General features: G+C 47.2%; 1 protein-coding gene across 1 annotated transcript in view; it reads right to left on the reverse strand.

Moving 5' to 3' along the window:
- IGF1R (insulin like growth factor 1 receptor) overlaps positions 1-3322 on the reverse strand; it is a 275725-nt gene extending 272403 nt beyond the window's left edge. The window contains exon 1 of the mRNA XM_060260047.1: positions 1754-3322. Within this exon, the coding sequence (XP_060116030.1) occupies positions 1754-1841 (88 nt within the window). The 5' untranslated portion in view covers positions 1842-3322. The remainder of the gene's footprint in view (positions 1-1753) is intronic.
- Positions 3323-21797: the final 18475 nt, after the last annotated feature.

The raw sequence follows: 21797 nt of genomic DNA on the forward strand, positions 1-21797 counted from the left end.
ATAAAGGGGACTACCACGCGCTTCCCCACCGTTGTACATTGTTTTGTTGTTGCTTTTGGAAGCGGGGGGGGGGGGGGAGGGAGCTGATACACCTTCTAAATCCAGTTTTATTTCCCAAATGTTCGCCTCCGGTCATTAAAATAGAGACATCGCCTCTGCGTCTTGAAAACCCCATATCCTGACAACCTTTCCACCCTGAACCAAAAACAACCAAACCTGACTCCTTATAAAATGCCGTCCAAACAAAGGGCATTCTTTTCGTACTTAACGAGAGATTCCCCCTCTCCTGGCATTATTTTGGGTAATTAACGAGCGGCAGGAAGCTTTGGGGTGACTTTTTTTCCTGCCCCGGTTGGTTGGGGTCCCCCCCCCCTTTTAAGCAATCCATGTGCAGGATCTGCCACAACACTAACTCAGCACCCAGGCATTAGGAGATAAACACAAGGCCGCCGTGAGCCAAGTTAATATTGTCCCACTGAATGGGAAGCCCAATCCACAGACCCCACTCTCTTCTGAAGGGGGGGGGGATCAGTGGGAGAGACTAAAGAGAAGAAACTTCTGCCAAACACCCCAGAAATTAGCAACGGATCAGGGAGAGACTAGAAGTCAGGGCAAACCGAAACGTGTTTATGTCTACAGTCCCATTTGGAGAGGGCACCCAACCCGCCCCCCCACCGCTGCAGGCCACTCTCCAGTTCTGCAAATCCAAGCGGAGGAAGGACCCCACCCCCCCTGAAGCGACTGAAATCAGGAACCGCCCCCCCCCCCCCAAGAGCCAGGCTATGAGTTGGGATGCAAGGGGGACGGGAGAAAAAAGGAAACAGGAAAAACACGTCCCCGATCCAGACATCTTTTGTCCACGCCGTAGACTTGAACCATTTACAGCGCTCCTAAACACCAGCAGAGGCGCGCACACAATGAGCCACGTTTTTCCGCAAGGCAGAACTTACACACTCACGCACGTTTTAGACACAAAAGAAAAACAAATCCAGGCTGGGAGGAGAGGGGAGGGGGGGGGGAACTCAAGCATCTTTCGCAGAAGCTGTTTACACGTTCATCTGCCGGTCCTTCTGGCTGCCTTCAATCATTCCAGGCGAACCTTTCCCAAAACATCCATAAATCCACGTTTCTTCCCCAACCGTAAAGCCCAAATCGCAGGGGAAAGGAGGAGGAATGTGGCGCATTCCTGTAAGATCAAAGCCAGCAAGCCCCCTTTTTGCCGGGGAGGGGGGAGAAATCTAAATAAAATATGATCACTTTTATTTTCACAATTTCCTCTCTTTCCTTTCCCCGGCTCCAGCAGGGACTGAAAATGTGTCTTATATGAAGACGCGACCAGCGCCTCACCGCCTTTCAAATGTTTACTACGCAGTATGGAGAGAGAAGGCTCTTTCCACGCAGCCAGAAACGCCAAATAAAACCCCCAAAAATTAAAATCTGGAAATAATCCTGAAATCACGTATTGCAAACAGAGGCATGATCCAAGCGGCCCTTTCTCCCCCATTAAAATAATACAAAATGTGGTCAGCCCTCCCCCCCCCCAAAAAAATTAAGGCCCTTTTAAACATGCCTAAATATATCTAAGACAGATATTTCAACGTTTTTATCAGACTGACCCCAACACCCTTGCAGCCACTGAAATATAACGCCCCCATCCACCTTGGGGGAGCCCCCCCCCCCCCCATGACTTCCACTTAAATGCAAAGGAAACAACACTCCCCCAAAACACACACACACCCCAAAAAATACTTACTCTTCCCATTTGCTGGCCACAAGCAGGTCGCGGCTAAAACAATCAGAAGTCCCCCGAATAAGGACCTCCCTGGAACGCCAGCCTTCATTCCTCGTTTTTTGTGTGAAATCCGGCCCAAAATTGCCTCTTTTTTTTTATTTATTTCAACAAAAACAACAACAAATAAATAAATCCGGGAAAGCTTGGCCGATCTTCTTCCCCTCCCCGGAGGGGAGGGGGGAAAGCAACAATTTAAGGGGAGGGGGAAACGAGAGTGACCCCCCCTCTCGAAAAAGAAAGAGAGGAAGAGGGGACGATTCTCTGGGAGGAGGTTGTTTTTCCAATTTTCCTGTCCCCCCCTCTCTCTGGATGCGCCGAAGGGGGGGAGGGGGGGTGCCCGAGCCTTGTTTTGGTGCTTGCAAAATAACAGCCTCTTTCTCCCCCCCCTCTCTTATTTTCCCCTCCTTGGCTCAGCCGCCTCCTCCGAGGAGGGCTAACGCGGAGGCGAGAGGAAGGTCGCCGGGGCGGCTCTGGTCTTCAGCGTCGCCTGCGGGTCTCCCGAAGCGGCCAGCCCGGAGCACGTTGGAACAAACAGTCCGCATCTTCAACCTCCATCTTTTCTTTTCGCCTGCCGCCCCCCCTCCTCCTCCCCTCCCAAACAAAAACACAGCGCCAAAGACGCTGTTGAATTCACGTAGATCCACCGATGGCAAGACCCGAAGTGCGGGAGGGAAGGGGGGGTGGAGAGAAACACCCCTCGGATGCAACCCCCCCTCCCCCCAAAAAATTTTTTTTGCAAAATTTGAAATGCAAAAAAATGTATTTCCTCCCCTCCGATTTTTTTGTTTTCCACCGAGCAGACCTCCGGCTTCTCAGGGGGGGTTTTTTTGCCTTTTAATATTCCTTTCTGGGCGCGCGGCGTGCTCAAGGGATCCGAAGGCGCCTTCCTTGCAGGGCTTTTCCTCCGACTCCTCGCCGCCCCCTTTCTTGTCGCCCCTCGGAGAGACGCAAAATGCGGAATGCCGAAATGAATGGAGAGCCCGGCGAGCCGGAGGGCTTTCCCCCACGCCGCCCCCTCCTCCTTTTCCCAGGCTCCTTCCAAAAAAAGGAGGAAAAACACACACACAAGCGCGCGCCCCCCCTTTCCTTCCTTCCTTCCTTCCTCCTCCTCTTCCCCAACGCGGCTCGTGGGCTTCTCAGCGCTCCTGGCTCCTCGCTGCCCTCCCGGGGCGTCGCTGCTTTCCCATTGCAACGAGCAGAAGACTGGAAGAAGAAGAAACGGAGCCTCTCCAAAGCCAAAATCCTCTTGCAGAAAAAAAGAGAAGGAAAAAAAAATCCCTTCCGGAGGGGGGGAGGCGAGGAACTGGTTGCCCTCTGCCTTGCGCGCCTCCCCCGGCCTAAGGAAAAGCAGCGATTTGCAAACACGACAGCAGGCGAAGGAGGAGGAAAAAAAACTGCTTCAGGGGTTTGCAATGCCGAGGCGTCGGGGATGCGCCGGGGAAGGAAGGAAGGAGCCGGCGGCTGAAGGTCAAAAGCTCCGTTTGCAAATGCAACCTCCGCCTCCTCTCTCCCCCCACCCCGGTCCAAATGCAAGGCGAACTCCTTGACGTGGGCTTGGCCAAAGGAAGGCGAAAGGAGAGGGGGGGCGGGAGAAGAACACGACGAAAAGGCTTCGCCGGCGCTTTCCTTCCACCGCAGGAATCCTCCTGCTGCTCCTCCCTTTTCCCCACCTCCCGGTTGCAGCAGCGGAGGCCGGCCTTTGCATGGAGCCTCCCCCCCGCGGCAGCCGTTGCTGCAGCAGCGCCCTCCCCGGGCTTGGCCCCTGAATTTATTTGCTGTATTTATTAATCATGAAGATATATTTATTATTTTGCATGGCGGGAAGGGAAAAGAGAGAGGCCGCCAAGCTAAGAAAGGAAACGTGGTTGTGGGTTTTGTTTTCGTTTTAAATATTATGAGGAGGAAGCTTGTTCCCGGGAGCGAGCGCGCGCGCGCGCACACATCCAGGGCGGGACGCACATAAAAATAAATGAATGCAGCGCAAGAGAGAGGCGACTCCGGGGGTCTCTTGCAAGCAGCCGTGGCGGGAGGGAGGCGAAGCCCACCGCGAGATCAGCAATCTCTTCCTCCTCCCCCCCCCCCTTTTACACCAGCAGGGAAAAAAAAAAAGAAATGAAGGAAAGCAGCGGCGTCTTTGCCAGGCCCGGGCAGGCGCGTGGGAAAAAGTGGAAGCCGGGAACCTTCCCGGAACGGAGCCTCCGGTGGCCAAAAGGGACACACGCGCCGGACTTCCCAGAGCCGCAGCTGCCGCCCCTTTTTGCAGAAGGCGAAGCCCCCCGCCCCGGAAAAAAAGCATCGTAATAAAATGCATTTGCAGGTGCCCCGAATTTTGAATTGCATTTGTTTTGAATTGAAATGTGATTTGGAATGGCGTATATTTTTAAAGCAACCTCCAGGCTGCATTGGCGGGGTTGCAAAGCCCCGCGCATTGAGGGGAAAAGGGGATTGCGGGGTCGACCCTCCTCGGTTGACGCCTGATGCGACTGGGAAGCCGCCCCCTCCCTTGTATTCCGAGGACGCGTGCTTTCTGCACCGGCGGTTGTGTGGCCTCGGGGTTCCCCGCACTCCACTCGGGAGTCTGCAGCGCTTCAGCCGTAAAATCGCAAGTTGTTGGACGCCCGTTTCAGGGTTGTTGCTCTTCTCGGCCCCGATGGAGCGGAGGTTGTTTCCTCGAGAGCAAATCGGGTGGAAATCGCAAGCGCTGCGGCGATCGCCGCGGAAACCAGGCACGTGCGCTGGGACGGCTGCGGTTTTTGAAGCGTGCCCCTCCCCGAGTCGTCTCTACGGGATTGCAGCATGGCTTACTCGCGAGTAGCCGTGCTTGAGGGTTTGGAAAAACCCGATTCGCCGTTTGTAGGTTAAGTCAACTCAGGAACGATGCTCCCATGCTTTTAGCTTAATCCTTTCCTTTTGGGGGGGGGGGGATTGGGGGCGAGGGTGCAGTGTTTCTCAGCTGCAGGGTTACCACGTCATGCTGTCAATCACCTACTGATCCTGTGCCTTTAACAGTAACCCCCCCCCCCCCCCGGAAATAAATTGTGAGCTAACAACATCCCTTTGATTTCTGTTAGCCCAGGGATGGCCAAACTTGCTTAAGGTAAGAGCCACCTAGAATAAAGCTCAGATGTTCGAGAGCCGCAAGTTGTGAATGAAGCTTAGTTGGTTGAGAACAGGAAGGCAGTCAGGCAAATAGATGGGGGAGGGAGAGAGAGGTTGAAAGAAAGCAACTTTAAATGCATTCTCCAAGCTGCCAGCTGGTTTGACTTGGAGAAGTGATTTAAAGAGAGGAATACCTTTTCCAAACTGACTGGCAGGGCAGTAGAGGCTTTGAGAGCCATACCATATGGGTGAAAGCGCCACATGTGGCTCCCCAGCCACAGTTTGGCCACACACACACACGGTGTTAGACTGCTGCTAAAGGGACAGAAGTGAAGCTGTTTAGAGGCTGCACTGCTTTGGGCAAAGAAGTTTCTTACTTTTGAGGCAGCGTTCTTAAGCATTTTCCCTTGAAAACGTCATTGATTACAATGATGTTTACACATAAGCATAACCAGGATTATACTAAGACTGGATCTGGTGTAAATTATTTTGTAGTGCTTCCAACAGCCCTTTAAGGTAGGCCTCACTGGAGTGGGCGAGACATCTGGCTTTTCTCAACCAGGGCCGGGGCTTTTTCAGCTCTGGCCCCCGATCTGATGGAACTCTCTGCTGAATAACATCCAGGCCCTTCAGGATTAGTGCAGTTCCGCAGGCCCTGTAAGGCAGAGATGTTCTGCCAGGGGGTTGGTTGAGGATAGCAACGGTTTCCTTCTGGCACTCCTGTCTCCCACCCACCCCCTCCCTGCAAGGCAGCGGCCCAGTCAATAGCATCATCCTGTCAGGTCCTTCACTGCATTTTGATGGAATTTCTATTGTTTTAACTGTTAAATTAATACAGGGTTCTTTTTATTAATGTATACCACCCTGAGCCCTGCCTTGCAGGGGAGGGCAGTTTAAAAATCTAATTTGATAAATAAAAGATGATGAGATTCCCTTTGGCCACCTAATAAATTCATGGTAAAGGTGAGACGCTCAGTGGAAACTTGCTGATTCATAGTTCACTCTGAGCCGCTATACAGCTCCTCTCTGCAGGGCATCTGGTTATATCATATGTTTGGTCTCTCAGCAACTCCAGCTTCCTTTGAAAGCCTTTGCCCCAGGACTCATTTTCCGATCCTCAGTGTCCCATCACTCCTGAATCCATGCAGACCATTAAAAAGCACGTCTGAACAAATTCACTGCCACAGGAGGTGGCGGCGGCTACAAGCATAGCCAGCTTCAACGGGATTGGATAAAAATATGGAGTAGAGGTCCATCAGTGGCTATTAGACACAGTGTATTGTTGGAACAGTGATGCTTTGTATTCTTGGTGCTTGGAAGGGGAAACAGTGGGAGGGCTTCTAGTGTCCTGGCCCCACTGATGGACCTCCTCATGGCACAGTTTTTGGCCACTGTGTGACACAATGTGTTGGACTAGATGGGCCATTGGCCTGATCCAACATGGCTTCTCTTATGTTCTTATGAACATGTGTCACACTGAGTCGCCCTGGACCAACAGACCGATTTCCAGAGCCAAAAGGTTCAGCTAGGTAGAATGATCCTGGACGTATATCCTTGAAAGCCCAATTTTATTTTATATTTTCCACATATAATTTTTCATTATTTTTTTGCCATCCAAATATAACATTTAGGACATAACAAAGAGGTTTCCACAACACAATATGTTGTACATGCATAAGGCAAAATGTGTTGGGACCAGTTGTGTTCCTAATACATATAGATTCAGTTATTATATAAAACAGAAGAAGAACAACTGCAGATTTATACCCTGTCCGTCTCTCTGAATCAGAGAGAGCAGCTTACAATCTCCTTTATCTTCTTCCTCCACAACAGACACTCTGTGAGGTAGGTGGGGCTGAGAGAGCTCTCACAGAAGCTGCCCTTTCAAGGACAACTCCTATGAGAGCTATGGCTGACCAAAGGCCATTCCAGCAGCTGCAAATGGAGGAGTGAGGAATCAAACCCGGTTCTCCCAGATAAGAGTCCACGCACTTAACCACTACACCAAACTGGGAAAGCATAAAATGAAGCCATACAAATAAAGGTTAACTAGGATCCTTCCAAAAGGACATATCTATTGTTTTAGGAATGTAATTTTGTTCCGTTAAGTATTCTAGAATTTTGAATCATAAAGTTTGATGATGAGGTTGGATGTTTAGTATTATCTTAGCCATAATATAGGCATCCCACATTTTTTGTGTGCCCGAGTCAAGTCAGGAGGCAGCTCCAACTTCCACCATGTGGCAACTGCGGTTCAGGCAACAGAAAGGAGGGAATCCCCCCATTTAGGAAAAGGTGATCTGGATTGGAAAGCCCCATTTTCAAAAGGTTATCCTTCTCTCTATGCTAGAAACGTTCTATTTGAAAGCAAAAAAAATAATAAAAATTATCCCAAAATACAGAGTGTCGTTGTGGCAGAAGAAGATGATGATATTGGATTTATATCCCATCCTATACCCTGAATCTCGGAGCGGTCACAATCTCCTTTACCTCCCCCCCCCACTTACAACAGACACTCTGTGAGGTGGGTGGGGCTGAGAGAGCTCTCCCAGAAGCTGCCCTTTCAAGGACAACTGCAAGAGCTATGGCTGACCCAAGACCATTCCAGCAGCTGCAAGTGGAGGAGTGGGGAATCAAACCCAGTTCTCCCAGATAAGAGCCCACACACTTAATCACTGCACCAAACTGGTAGAGGGATTACAGCCTCAGACTAGAGCCTGAGTTCACATCTCCCCCAGGAGATAACCTTGGGCCAATGATTATCTCTCAGCCTGATACTGGAACAGACCCCACTGCTTTCCCTATGTTTTGTCAAGCATGAGGTAGTTGTAACCTCTGGGATTCTGGTTGTCAACTCAAGGTTGGGAAACTCCTGGATATTTGGGGGAGGAGCTTGGGGAAGGGCAGTTTTGAGGAGGGATCTCAACAGCGTATGACCCCATACAGTCTACCCTCTGAAGCAGCCTTTGTGAATATATTACCAACGGACCTTTCAAGGCAGAGTAAACATTTGAAGATGCATATTATCACGGCAGCAAGACTTTTGATAGCACAATGTTGGAAGCTCCAAAGAATCAAGATTTGATTGACAAAATGTTAAGAGACAGCAGAAATGGATATACTTGCACTTCGTCTTAAGGGCAGACAATTGAAAGGTGGAGAAAATCTTTGGAAACCTTGACCAATTTCACACTAGACCTTTAATCCTGGTTTAGCCCTGTCCCCAAACTGGCATTCTGCATTAGAATCAGATAAGCCAATTCTATGATTCTATTATTTTAGTGTAGAATGTCAACTTGGGGACAGAGGTAAACTAGGATTAAAGGTCTAGTGCGAAATTGGTCCTTTTTATGAATGACTTAATGCATGAACTTGATTTTGTATATTCCCTGTTGCACTTGCCAATGTATTCCCCATTTTGATATGGTTGAATTTATAGTAGCAAATTATTTAGCATAACCTATAGGCTACAAACTTGTTAGGACTACGAGTACTATTATGTAGTCTAATGATGCAGGGGGGGAAATGATGTTGGCTCTATTTTACTTTTCCCTTCCCACTTCTGTATTCCTTCATCCTTCCCCTTTTTCAAAATTTCAATAAAATATATATAAACGAAGCAGCCATTGTCTCCAGGGGAACTGCTCTCTGTAGCCTGGAGATCTTAGGAGATCCTAAGGCCCTCCTGGAAGTTGGCAACCAGGGATGCTCGGATCCACCTGTCAGCGTTAGAGGACGGTGTTTTGCTCAGATCTGTCTCCTGAGCCACACCGGACAAAGCTTTTTATCAGAGCGCCACTTTAAGGCAGGAAACTCTATTGTGCCTCACCTTGGGGACAAATGGGCAACAAACATAGGGTTTTCCAGCTTCGGATCTGGGAAAACCTGTAGATTTGAGGGTGGAGCCAGGACAAGTGGGATTTACGGAGATGCTCAGATACCTTGGTAGGGTATAATGCCCTGCAGTTCACCTTCCAAAGCAGCCATTTTCTCCAGGAGGAGAGAAATGAATAAAGCAACAATATACAATGTATGTGTTTCTGGAAATCAGTTGTAATTCTGGGAAACCTCCAGCCCCCACCTGGAGGTTGGCAACCCTTCAAAACAGCAACATGAGACGTGTTCTTTGCCAAGGCACAGGAAGCGTTTTTCATGTGTTGGGAATTTTCAGCCTACAGGATCTGCATTTTGTTAAAGGCCCTTTTTTTGTATCGTTTTTAGGCACTTTGCTCTAAGGAGGCAGAGATTGTTGGCGGTTTTGTGCCAGCTGAAAAAGAGATGGGAGCGTCTACTAACAAACCTCTCTCACTAGTGATGGGCAGCCGTGTTAGTCTGTCTGGAGCAACAGAAAAGAGTAAGAGTCCAGTAGCACCTTAAAGCAGGGGTGTGAAACATGCGGCCCAGGGGCCAAATCAGGCCCCTGGAGGGCTCCTATCAGGCCCCCAAGCAACTGGCTATCACCTGCTTCCTTGCTCCCTCTCGCTTCCTTGCTTCTACATAACCGTTTGCTTTGCAAGACCTGCTCAATTGCACAGGAGCTACAAAGCATTGGCTGAGGCTCCTCCCTTGGGGAAGAAGAGGGGAAGGCAGAGCTTGTTTTTCCAGGCTCTCTCGATCACACAGCAGAGCTACTGAGCCAAGCTTCTCTTCCTTCCCCCTCCTGGTCCCCAGGGAAGGAAGGAAGCAAAGAGCCAGAGCTTCCTTTGCCCTGTTCCCTGGATCCCATAGGAGAGATACAAAAAAGCACCTTTAATACCAACAAGTGCTAAATTTTTAAGCATCTTTAAAGGTTTTTTTTTTTTTAAATCTTTGTGTTTGTCTGTGTCCTTTACAAAGTTTATCTCTCTGCTGCCTAATCTTAAATAGGCACACACGGGATGGCATGGCCTGACGTGGCCCAACCGGACATGGCTCGGCCCAACAAGGTCTCATTTATATTAGATCTGGCCCTCATAACCAATGAGTTCGACACCCCTGCCTTAAAGACTAACAAAATCTGTGGCAGGGGAGGAGCTTTCATGGAGTGAGCAATGACTCACAAAAGCATCTACCCTGCCACAAATTTTGTTAGTCTCTCAAGTGCTGCTGCATCCCCATGGCGCAGAGTGGTAGAGTTCGATCCCGGCGGAAGCTGGGTTCAGGTAGCCAGCTCAAGGTTGAATCAGCCTTCCATCCTTCCGAGGTCGGTAAAATGAATACCCAGCTTGCTGGGGGCGGAAGTGTAAAAGACTGGGGAAGGCAATGGCAAACCACCCTATCAAAAGTCTACCATGAAAACTTCATGATACAACGTCACCCCAGAGTCGGAAACAACTGGTGCTTGCATGGGGGATTACCTTTACCTTTAAGGTGCTACTGGACTCCTATCCAAGTATTTACCAAGGTCAGCTTGGCTTACCTTTCAAGATGAGGCTTGGCTGGTTAACCAGGTAAGGGCTGGGATGTGCTTTGTCTTGAGGCTCACCTGACACCTACACTGTTTTCTTTTAGGCATCAAACCGAAACATTTTTTGTTTGTAATTTAGGGGTTCACCTCTTGAACAGGGTTTTTACAGTGCGCTTATAGCCTGAAAACTGCAGATTCATTTTAAACTGCTCGATGATTTCTGCTTTAGCCGTAGCTGGGGCTTTACTACTGGGTTTAACTTAAAAACTTTGTGCTTGGTTTTGTAAGATGCTTTAAGCAGGGTTCTCCCTGGAACGGCAGCATTTAGAAATAGTTATAAACAAATAAATACTAAAATCGGTATTTCTACTCTGGCTTTCAGCAGCTCAGTCTCAGGCAAAGGTCTTTGACATAACCCGCAACCTGGTCCTTCTACCTGGAAATGCCAGGGATTGAACCTGGGACCTTCTCCATGCCGAGCGGATGCTGTGCCACTGAGACACAGCTCCTGCCCTCCTGTAACTCCTGTACACTTCAAAATGTGGAATTAGCATCTTCAACCAGTTCCCGGAATCCGCTAATATGTTTTTAAAATCTCCCTTCGCAAAGAGAAGACAGCACTGGAAAACAACTGGCAAAACCAACTTCTGGTACAGTTCTGCAGCAGACCTTCACCTTTTAAATGAAAGGGCTTTTTTTTTTTAGCAGGAACACACAGGAATGCAATTCCGGCTGACTTGGTGTCAGGGGTGTGGCCTAATATGCAAATAAGTTCCTGCGGGGCTTTTACAAGAAAAGTCCTGGGCTTAGTAATAGGGTATAAATCTGATGAAGACTGCACTGCTATAAAGAAAAGAGAAAACCTATTCTATAGATTCACTTGGCTTGATACCAGCGCAACCTGGAATTTCTCCCAAGTTCCCAGGGTGGCGGGGATTCATCTTCCACTTTTAGGATAAATATATATTCAGGGCTTTTCTTGCAGCAAGAACTCCTTTGCACATTAGGCCACGCCCCTCTGATGTAGCCAATCCTCCTGCAGCTTATGGTAGGCCCTGTACGAAGAGCCCTGTAAGCTCTTAGAGGATTGGCTACATCAGGGGTGTGTGGCCTAATATGCAAAGGAGTTCCTGCTACAAAAATAGCCCTGTATATAATGTAATTTAATTCCTTGTGGATGACTAGCTACAATACAGTTTCTGATGACGTTTACCATCAGGGCTTTTTTTGAGCAGGAATGCACATGAAAGCAGTTCTGGCTGGCTTGGTGTCAGGGGGTGTGGCCTATATGCAAATGAGTTCCTGCTGGGCCCTGTGTGGAACAATGGTGATGTCAGGGGGTGTGGCCTTATATGGGTATAAGTTCCTGCTGGGCTTTTTCTACAAAAAAAGCTCTGTTTACCATGCACTTAGTTGCTGGCTTTCCTTTGCTTATGGGAATTGGGAAAATATTACCATACTCTGCAGGACGGCTTTGAGAGGCACTTCAGGCCTGATAGTCATCAAGGTGACATCAGGTTTTCCTCACATTTTGTCCATGTGTGAGCCGTATGACTACATCTTTAAGAAATGGATTACTCATATAGATGCAACCCCAGCCAGATGGAACATGAGTCTCCGTTAAGAAGAGACGAGGAAAGAAGGCTGTCCATTGTAAGGGGCTTGAGAAAACCATCTTGTGACCAACCTGGATTAAGGAAGTGAGCAAAGAGCTGTGGATTTTGTTAAAACTCATTAAAGTTGTTCATTTTGAAGGGTAAATTGCACTTCTTAGAGCAATAACCCATAAAATACTTGTTTAAAAGGGAAAGTGTTTCCCAAGTTGTACTGGCGTAAGATGATTTACATCACAGGGGCCGTCAAAGAGTTATAGGGCTTTGAAGGTCGCACTACACGTGAGGGTGGAGATCCAAAGTCATATCCCCAGATGAGCACTTAGCTGTAAAACGTAGCCAGAGAGGAAGAGGGAAAAACCTACAAACCAGTGTTATAGACCTGGGAAGAATTAGGGGTGTATTGACTCGTTTTGCCTCATACTGTTTCCCCAATCAGAAATCCACCTCCCCTCACCTTTAAAACCTGGGAGGGAAAAGGGGAATACAAATAATTAAGAAGCAAAATGGGATGATAATGTTTGAATAACATTTGTGCACATGTCTGTGACTAATTTTTTCCCCCTCCAAAACCTACTTACATCCACCAGATTATACAACAATCAGTTAGACCACCCAGCCCAAGGGTCTGCCCAAGGGTGACCGACCTGATATCCTTGGAAAGTTTTGAACACACCACCACCATACTGCCAAAATACTTACTTGGAAATAAGCTCCATTGAGTAGACTTGACTAGGATTCTAAGTAGACTGCATAGGATGGATCTCCAAGATTCAGGGAACTTCACTCAGCGCCTGTCCATCAGAGTTCGAGTGCCTCCAAACAGGGGAATTCAGTTTCGATGTACTGTGTCTAAAAGTCATAATATTCCTAAAACCAATGACTGTATCAGCTCTTTCTGAAGGGCACCTTAAAATTACTGATCACTGTTGAGTTCTACAGGATCATTTCTTCCCCCCCCCCCCAGTCGTTTTCTGGAGATATCCTGCATTCTGAGTGCTTTGATAGACGGGATGGTTTTGTTTTAAATTTTTATGCCCCATTTTTCTCCCAAAGAGGTTGGCAACCTATTCCAGTCCTGCTGCTGTGAGAACGAAGAATCTCTCTCACACAGTCCATTGACACTTTCCAGAGCAGCTGTAGTGTCTTAAAATTGTCCGTGATTTCCTCACTTCCGTTTTTATTTTGTTGTTGTTGTTGTTAACAGGCCCCCACTTTTCCTTACAAGAAATTTGCTCAGTGTCCCTAATAGGAAACAAAAAGACAACTCCATTTCTAAAAGAGAGAGAGAAAGTTCTCACTTGTCACAATGGACCAGTCTTGATCTTATGAGTCTCTTTTCCCAACATCCTTGGCCCACAGTTCACATTCTCATGCAGCCAGGCAGAAGAAATGTCGTAGCTGGGGGAAACCTAAGCAATGTAGCATCCGTACACAGTGCCAAATTCCATCTCTCCAGCGTCAGCAGGTGCAGCTGCCGTTGAATTCTCAGGAAGTTCCCTCCAAGTTCTCTGGAACCCAAACTGCTCAACGCTATATCTGGGACTGCTTCCCAGCCATTCTCTCTAGCGAATGCTCCAAACAAACCACAGCCTAGTAAACACCACTCAAGTGACCGAGGAAGGTATCCTCTGCCTTTCCAGATTTTTTTTCTTCCAAAAAAGGAAACTGTAAGAGAAGGGAAATAACAGAGTCAGGGACTAACTTCTTTTGCAGATGTGATTTACTGTAGAAAACAAATGTTTGCTACTGTGTAGTGAATGCTGGCCACCCCAGGTTGCTTTTTTTAAAAACCATCATTCAGCTTAGCCCAAACATTCACTGGAAGATGATAGTTTACCATCTTCTTTTCCTAAGTGAGCAAGAGCCAGACCTGCATCATGGGGGAGATCTAGGTGCCTCCACTAAACAGACCCTGTCATGAGTTACCATCTCCAAAACTCTTGCAACCTTCTTCATAGGGCTGTTAACTATAGGACAGGGGACAGAGCCAGAATCTAGTTTGAACTGGGGCTTGGAAGAATTTGCTGGCCCAGGGGGGAGCCTGGGGGGGAAAGGCAGTACTTGACAAAATCTAATAGCAGTATGGCTCTTCAGTACCAGTGGAGATCTCAGTACTTCATTCATTCAGCTTATATCCTGCCCGCCCTGCCGAAGGAGGCGTAGGGCAGCTTACATTCACAGTGATTTGTTTAGTGTGCGGTAGAATACTTGCTGGTTGATAACCCTGATCTCATACATACACAGAGCCAGTCCTAGACTGTCTGGTACCCTAGGCACTGATAACATCACCAAGTCACATGGGGGTGCCCAATTTGGCTCCCACAGAAGGCCAGCGCTCTAGGCAATTGCCTAGTGCCAGGGCCGGCCATGTACACACACACACACACCCTTCCAACCAGTCTTTTCCAGTTTGTCCTTTAGAACCCCGGTTTGTTTTGATCAAGAAGAGTTTATCATTAACACAGTCAAATTCCTACTTATAAAAACATAATGCTGTGACAAAATTCAAACAGTCAAGAACTTAGTTGTAAGCCGCTCTGAAGGAGATTGTAAGTCGCTCCGAGTCTCTGATTCAGAGAGAAGGGCGGGGTATAAATCTGCAGTCTTCTTCTTCTTAATGGGTAATATGTTTTTATATGCTTTCAGGCATGCTACCGTATCACATCCGAGCCAATAGTACAGTAACTGTTCCTAAATCAGACTATTAATATTGCAGAATAGACGTTGGTTGATTCTGGCCCAGAAAAGACATGTTTGACCAACTATTACGCCTGGAGAAAAGAACAATATGAAACTATTTCCCGTTTGGGCTTGGTTCCCACCCACCCCCCTTGTAAACATATTTACTTTTTGTTGAAATTGCCCTCACTTGCCCTTTGAGACACTATTTAAGGATGCCAGCTACAGACTGGGAAATCCTGAAGATTTGGGTTCAGCCCTTGGAAGGGGACGATTTGGCGTAGGTAGGCCCCTCAGCGGGGTTCCGACTCCCTCTAAGCTGTGGAGTCTTGTGAGTAAAAATCCTACTTCATGAGCTACTGGCACTAAAGCTGTGAGCTGCATTAATTAGTTTGCTCTGGGGCTATTTTTCCTGAGCTAGGAGAAAAATGTGTGATCCAGCAGTAAAAAACCTGTGAGCTAGCTCACACTAACACAGCTTAGAGGGAACAGTGCCTACCACCATACAAAGACAGCTTGGACACAGCTATCAATTCTCCCCTGCCTTGTGCAGCTCCAGGGGGACACTGAGCGTGCTCTATAGGTAGGGGATAGACTGTGGCTCTTTGGAAGAGCAAGCCATGAAGGAGGAGGAGGAGGAGGAGATTGGTTTTATACCCTGCTCCTCACTTCAGAGCAGTTTACAGAGCTTCAAAGCAGTTTACGGTCCCCTTCCTTTCCCTTCCCCACAATAGACAGCCTGCGCGGTAGGTGAGGCTGAGAGAACTGCTCTTGAGAGAACTGCTCTGCGAGAACTGTGGGTAACCCAAGGTCACCCAGCAGCTGCACGTGGAGCAGGGCTGGATTAACAATTAGGCCAAGTAGGCACTGGCCTATGGGCCCCCACGCCTTTAGGGGCCCTGGGCTGACTTTCCCCACCTGGTTTTCCATCTGCTTGCAGCCCTCCCAGCCTGCCTGTACAGCCAGCAACCGAGCTGCTCTTTGCCCGACTTGCCTGGTGCAGCTGCTGCTTGTGTCCTCACCAAGTTTGCCTCTTTCTGCCTCTCCCCCGCAGCTTTTTCTAAGGGGCTTTTGAGATGGTGTCTGCAGGCTGCAGCAGGGGCCACAGGTGCTCTGACTCTGAGATAATTTGCAAAGGAGCCCCTGAGATTTTGACTGCCTAGGGGCCTCCAGAGGGTTTAACCCGGCACTGCTGTGGAGAAGGAATGGGGAATCAAACCTGGTCCTTTCCCATTAGAGTCCGCACGCTTAACCACTACACCAAACTGGCTCTCCACACAAAGGAAATCCTATATTCAGATCCTAGTGTTATTGAGAAAGGCCCTTCAGTTCTGGAGAGCTGATATTGAGCAAGATGCACTGACTCCACATGCGGAAGTGTGGCTTTCGTTAAGGCAATGCTTATTGCATTTCAAAACAGATTTAAAAGCAGGGCTTTTTTTGTAGCAGGAACTCCTTTGCATATTAGGCCACACACCCCTGATGTAGCCAGTCCTCCTAGAGCTTACAGTAGGCCCTGTATGAAGAGCCCTGTAAGGAATTCTAGCAGGACCTCCTTTGCCTATTAGGCCACACACCCCTGATGCAGCCAATCCTCCTGGAGCTTCCAGTAGGCCCTGTAAGGAATTCTAGCAGGACCTCCTTTGCATATTAGGCCCCACCCCCCTGATGCAGCCAATCCTCCTAGAGCTTACAGGAGGCCCTGTACTAAGAGCCCTGTAAGGAATTCTAGCAGGACCTCCTTTGCCTATTAGGCCACACACCCCTGATGCAGCCAATCCTCCAGGAGCTTCCAGTAGGCCCTGTACAAAGAGCCCTGTAAGGAATTCTAGCAGGACCTCCTTTGCATATTAGGCCACACACCCCTGATGCAGCCGATCCTCCTGGAGCTTACAGTAGGCCCTGTACAAGGAGCCCTGTAAGGAATTCTAGCAGGACCTCCTTTGTCTATTAGGCCACACACCCCTGATGCAGCCAATCCTCCTGGAGCTTACAGTAGGCCCTGTACAAAGAGCCCTGTAAGGAATTCTAGCAGGACCTCCTTTGTCTATTAGGCCACACACCCCTGATGCAGCCAATCCTCCTGGAGCTTCCAGTAGGCCCTGTAAGGAATTCTAGCAGGACCTCCTTTGCATATTAGGCCACACACCCCTGATGTAGCCAATCCTCCTAGAGCTTACAGGTGGCCCTGAACTAAGAGCCCTGTAAGGAATTCTAGCAGGACCTCCTTTGCCTATTAGGCCACACACCCCTGATGTTGCCAATCCTCCTAGAGCTTACAGGAGGCCCTGTACTAAGAGCCCTGTAAACTCCTGGAGGATTGGCTACATCCGGGGGTGTGGCCTAATATGCAAATAAGTTCCTGTTTTTAAAAACCCTGTTTAAAAGTATCCTTCGAGATGCTTTCTTAGTACTTCAGTCTTAAAATCTTTTGGCTCTAGGGTGCCCCAGTCCCTACTAGGCACTACAGGGGGAGGTAGGGTTGCCAGCTCCAGGTTGGAAACCCCCTGGAGATTTGGGGGAGGAGCAAAGGAGGACAGGCACCTCAGTGAGCTACAACATTGTGCAGTCGGCCCTCCAAAGCATCCATTTTCTTCAGGGAAACTAATCTCTCTAGTCTGGAGACGAGTTATCATTCCAGGAGGCCGTACCTGAAGGCTGGCATACCTATTTGGTTCCTTGTTCCCATGGTTCCACCTGCGTAACAGAAATGAGTCATACCACGGCCTACAGACAGGAATGTCATTCTTTAAAAAAAACAAAAAACCCACTCCCCCAGAAAAAAAACCATCCTTGCAAATAAAAGCAGAGCAGGAAGAGGGCAGGGCGAAAACCTCTCCCATGCTCTTTAAGTGCATGCACTAGAAAAGAGCAAGAGTTTAGTAGGCACCTTAAAGACTAACAACACTTGTGGTGGGGAAGGAGCTTTCGCGAGTCATTGCTCACCTCTTCAGCTCTTTTTGTAGCAGGAGCTCCTCGGCATATTAGGCCACGCCCCCTGATGTAGCCAATCCTCCAAGAGTTTAGAGGGCTCTTAGTACAGGGCCTACTGTAAGCTCCAGGAGGACTGGCTACAACAGGGGGCGTGGCCTAATATGCAGAGGAGCTCCTGCTAAAAAAAATACCCCTTTACTGCTATAGACAGTAACACCGCTAGCCGTCTTGATCTTTTAAGTGCACTGTTTCCTTCTTTTTTTGACACAGCCAGCTTCAAGAGGGGATTGGATAAACATATGGACTAAAGGTCCATCGGTGGCTATTACCCACGGTGTATTGTTGGAACTCTCTGTCTGGGGCAAGTGATGCTCTGTATTCTTGCTGCTTGGGAGGGGGGCACAGTGGGAGGGCTTCTAGTGTCCTGGCCCCACTGGTGGACCTCCTGATGACACCTGGGTTTTTTTGGTCATTGTGTGACACAGAATGTTGGACTGGATGGGTCACTGGCCTGATCCAACATGGTTTCTCTTATGTTCTTATGACTTGCAGGAGGTTTTTGCTTAAGGAGAAAGATTTTTAGGGAAGGTATCCCTTGATCAGTGTGCTGAATAAATGCAGTCCAGAATTCCGTGGCTTGTTTAGTACGATTGGTACCTCTGGACAGAACAAGACACGCAAGCTTCCTTTCATAGCAGCATGGTGGGGAGCCATTGTCAGGTAGTAGTTAGAGTGGGAGACCCAGGTTCGAATCCCCACTCTGCCACGGAAGCTTGTTGGGTGACCCTGGGGCCAGTCACACACTCTCAGACTAACCTACCTCACAGGTTTGTTGTGAGGATAATGTGGAGAAGAGAATTCCATAAACCACCTTGGGTCCCCACTGAGAAGAAAGGTGGGGTAGAACCATATTAAACACAGGACTATTTTGTAGAAAAAGCCCAGCAGGAACTCATTTGCATATCAGGCCACACCTCCTGACATCACTATTGTTTCACGCAAAGCTTTTTGGTAGAAAAAAACCAGCAGGAACTTATTTGCATATTAGGCCACACCTCTGACATCACAATTGTTTCACACAGGGGTGTTTTTTGTAGAAATAGCCCAGCAGGGACTCATTTGCATATCAGGCCACACCCCCTGACATCACTATTATTTCACACAGAGCTTTTTTGGTAGAAAAAGCCCATCAGGAACTCATTTGCATAAGTTCTGTATTGTCCACTCAGACTGGCAGCTGATCTCTGGGATCTCAGGCAGAGCTCTTTCCCATCACCTGCCGCCTGGTCCTTTTAACTGGAGATGCTGAGGATTGAACCGGGGATCTTCTGCATTCTGCAAGCCAAGCAGATGCTCTGCCACTGAGTCACAGCCCCACACGCTTTTCCATCTGCAAATCTGCGGAAAGATATTCTCCTGACTTCCCTCCCAACTTCTGTTTGGAAAGCTAAACATTTATTTCGAAAGCTGAACATTTAATGTTGCCAAATCTGAACAGTTTCACAGTCCTATGTACATTCCATATCACCATTCTGTTTCCAAGGTTAACCAGGGGAGGGGAATGAGGGGGGGGAAGAGAGAGAGAGAGAGAGAGAGAGAGAGAGAGAGAGAAAGAAAGAAAGAAAGAAAGAAAGAAAGAAAGAAAGAAAGAAAGAAAGAAAGAAAGAAAGAAAGAGAGAGAGAGAGAGAGAAAGAAAGAAAGAAAGAAAGAAAGAAAGAAAGAAAGAAAGAAAGAAAGAAAGAAAGAAAGAAAGAAAGAAAGAAAGAAAGAAAGAAAGAAAGAAAGAAAGAAAATGTTATTTTGAATCTGGATTAAATGTAAATGGCACAGAAAAAAAGGAAGAGTGAAGGGTCGGGCACAGAGCTGAGAATCAGCTTGGTACAAATGATTGCATGCTATGTAATTAAAACCATAGGCGCTTTCTTTCCTCCACAACATGCTGCTCAACATTCTTTATTACAAACTCAGTTGTCACTGCATATATCTAAAGCAAACAACAGCATATCTCTTTAGAAAACTACATTTCTGATCTCAAGCAAGAGCTTCAAATTCTGCACTTCCTGCCCCTCTCTACAATTTCTGTTCTTTTTTTACGCATCACCATTCCTCATTTACACGCAGTAACATCTGAATGGCCCACGGGGGTCTCTCAATGCCTTGCATACCTTGGGTCATAAAAAATTTTCAATAAAAATATTAAGACAAGGGACCCAGAGTAGCAAGAAAAGGCAGAAGGGAAGTTAAGCAACAACAGAGGAAGGAAGGAAGGAAGGAAGGAAGGAAGGAAGGAAGGAAGGAAGGAAGGAAGGAAGGAAGGAAGGAAGGAAGGAAGGAAGGAAGGAAGGAAGGAAGGAAGGAAGGAAGGAAGGCATCAGTATAGACTGGCTCCTTTTCAAGGAGCGAATTCACCCCTAGAAATTAGGGTTGTATGCCAATCAGGGATTTTTTGAGCAGGAACACAGTTCCGTCTGGCTTGGTCTCGAGGTTTGGCCTAATATGCAAATAAGTTCCTGCTGGGGGGGGTTTCTACAAAAAGCCCTGTATGAAACAATGGTGGCACCAGGGGATGTGACCTAATATGCAAACGAGTTCCTGCTGGGCTTCTTCTACCAAAAAGCCCCGATGCCAATTATACATTTGAGCTGATTGATTACTTTTGTTTTAATCAATCAACAGATAGATGAATCTGTTGTTAACTTGCATAGCAGCTCTTTGTGTTTTTTAATGCTATGGAAGAAAGAGACTGCATTCACTATAACAACAAAAACATTCAGTGTTGATGGAAGAAAAGCCCATTTGCAGAGTTGTCTTTTGAGTCCCCCTTTACAGTGAAATATTAGAGGCCAAATGTTTTTTTTTTGTTTTGTTTTTGAAGCAGCCTGCCCTCTACCATTTAAAAAGGGGCTTCTCTTGGTTAAAAGTTGCCCCACCAATTAATCAACTATGGCTTTAGTTGTTGATTAACCTGCCATTTATAGCATGCAACTTCTCTTGAACTATCTCCGGTTGGGCAAAAACAACTAGTAAATTTTCAATCTTCATCCAAGAGTATACAAGATATTTAATTTCTATTTGTGTGGGTATTTTTAAGCAGTTTAACTTTTTTCAGTGACTCCATAAGACAGGGATGACTAACTTGAATTTTCATTCATTGCTTTATTTGACAGATGGTGATCCAAATATATATTTTGCCATATAAAATTACCTTCTTTCAAGTGGTCAGGATCCACAATAAAGTTGGTGCCCTCTAGCAATGTGGAGCCCATACACTCAGGCAAAGCACTGCATAAATGTCCAGGAAGAAGAAGACCACAAATTTATACCCCGCCCTTCTCTCTGAATCAGAGACTCAGAGCGGCTTACAATCTCCTTTATCTTCCTGCCCCACAACAGACCCCCTGTGAGGTGGGTGGGGCTGAGAGGCTCTCTCAGAAGCTGCCCATTCAAGGACAACCTCTGCCAGAGCTATAGCTGACCCAAGGCCATTCCAGCAGCTGTAGGTGGAGGAGTGGGAATCAAACCCAGTTCTCCCAGATAAGAGTCCACACACTTCACCACTACACCAAACTGGCTCTAGATACTGCACACAAAGTTGGAAAAGAAAGCTAACATTAATATTTTGTTGTATTTTTAAGCCAAAATTCATGCAATTAAGACGTTATTAAGATATAAATGTGTGTTATTTGGGTTGATTAAATTGATTAACTGACCTTGATTACATTTTGGAAAGGGGCAGCTAAAATCAGTTTGAATTCCACTGGGCTACCTGTAAGCTATCCCTGCTGTAAGAACTGACAATTTAGGGGAAGTGGTCAAACAACATCCAAACAGTGCAATCCTAAACAGAATTACACCCTCCTAAACCTACTGACTTCAATGGATTTAGAAGGCATAACTCTGCCTAGGATGGCACTGAAAGCTCACAATACTCAAATTTATTTCCCCCATCGATCTCCTGTTATTATTCCCTCCTACAGTATCAGTTTGGAATAAATAGGGAACGAATTTTAAAAAGTGTATGAACAGGCACTTATACTAACCAATCCCTCTTAATCCATTAAAACATCAGATTGTCTCTATAAATACATATGAGGAAGGCACTTAACAAGCCTTCCAACTACAAAACATACACAAGAAAAATCATCTGTACTTCAGTAAGTATGCAGATTAGAGGCTGTATGCAAAGTAGTTTGACTTTAAAAAAAACAAAAACCACCCTTTGAAATCTGTAATTAATACAATGGTTCTGCCTCCAGATTCGTTAACCAATGAATTTCAGTTCCAATCATG

Source organism: Heteronotia binoei, chromosome 19 (genome assembly GCF_032191835.1).
Source record: "Heteronotia binoei isolate CCM8104 ecotype False Entrance Well chromosome 19, APGP_CSIRO_Hbin_v1, whole genome shotgun sequence".
In the NCBI taxonomy this organism is placed as follows: domain Eukaryota; kingdom Metazoa; phylum Chordata; class Lepidosauria; order Squamata; family Gekkonidae; genus Heteronotia; species Heteronotia binoei.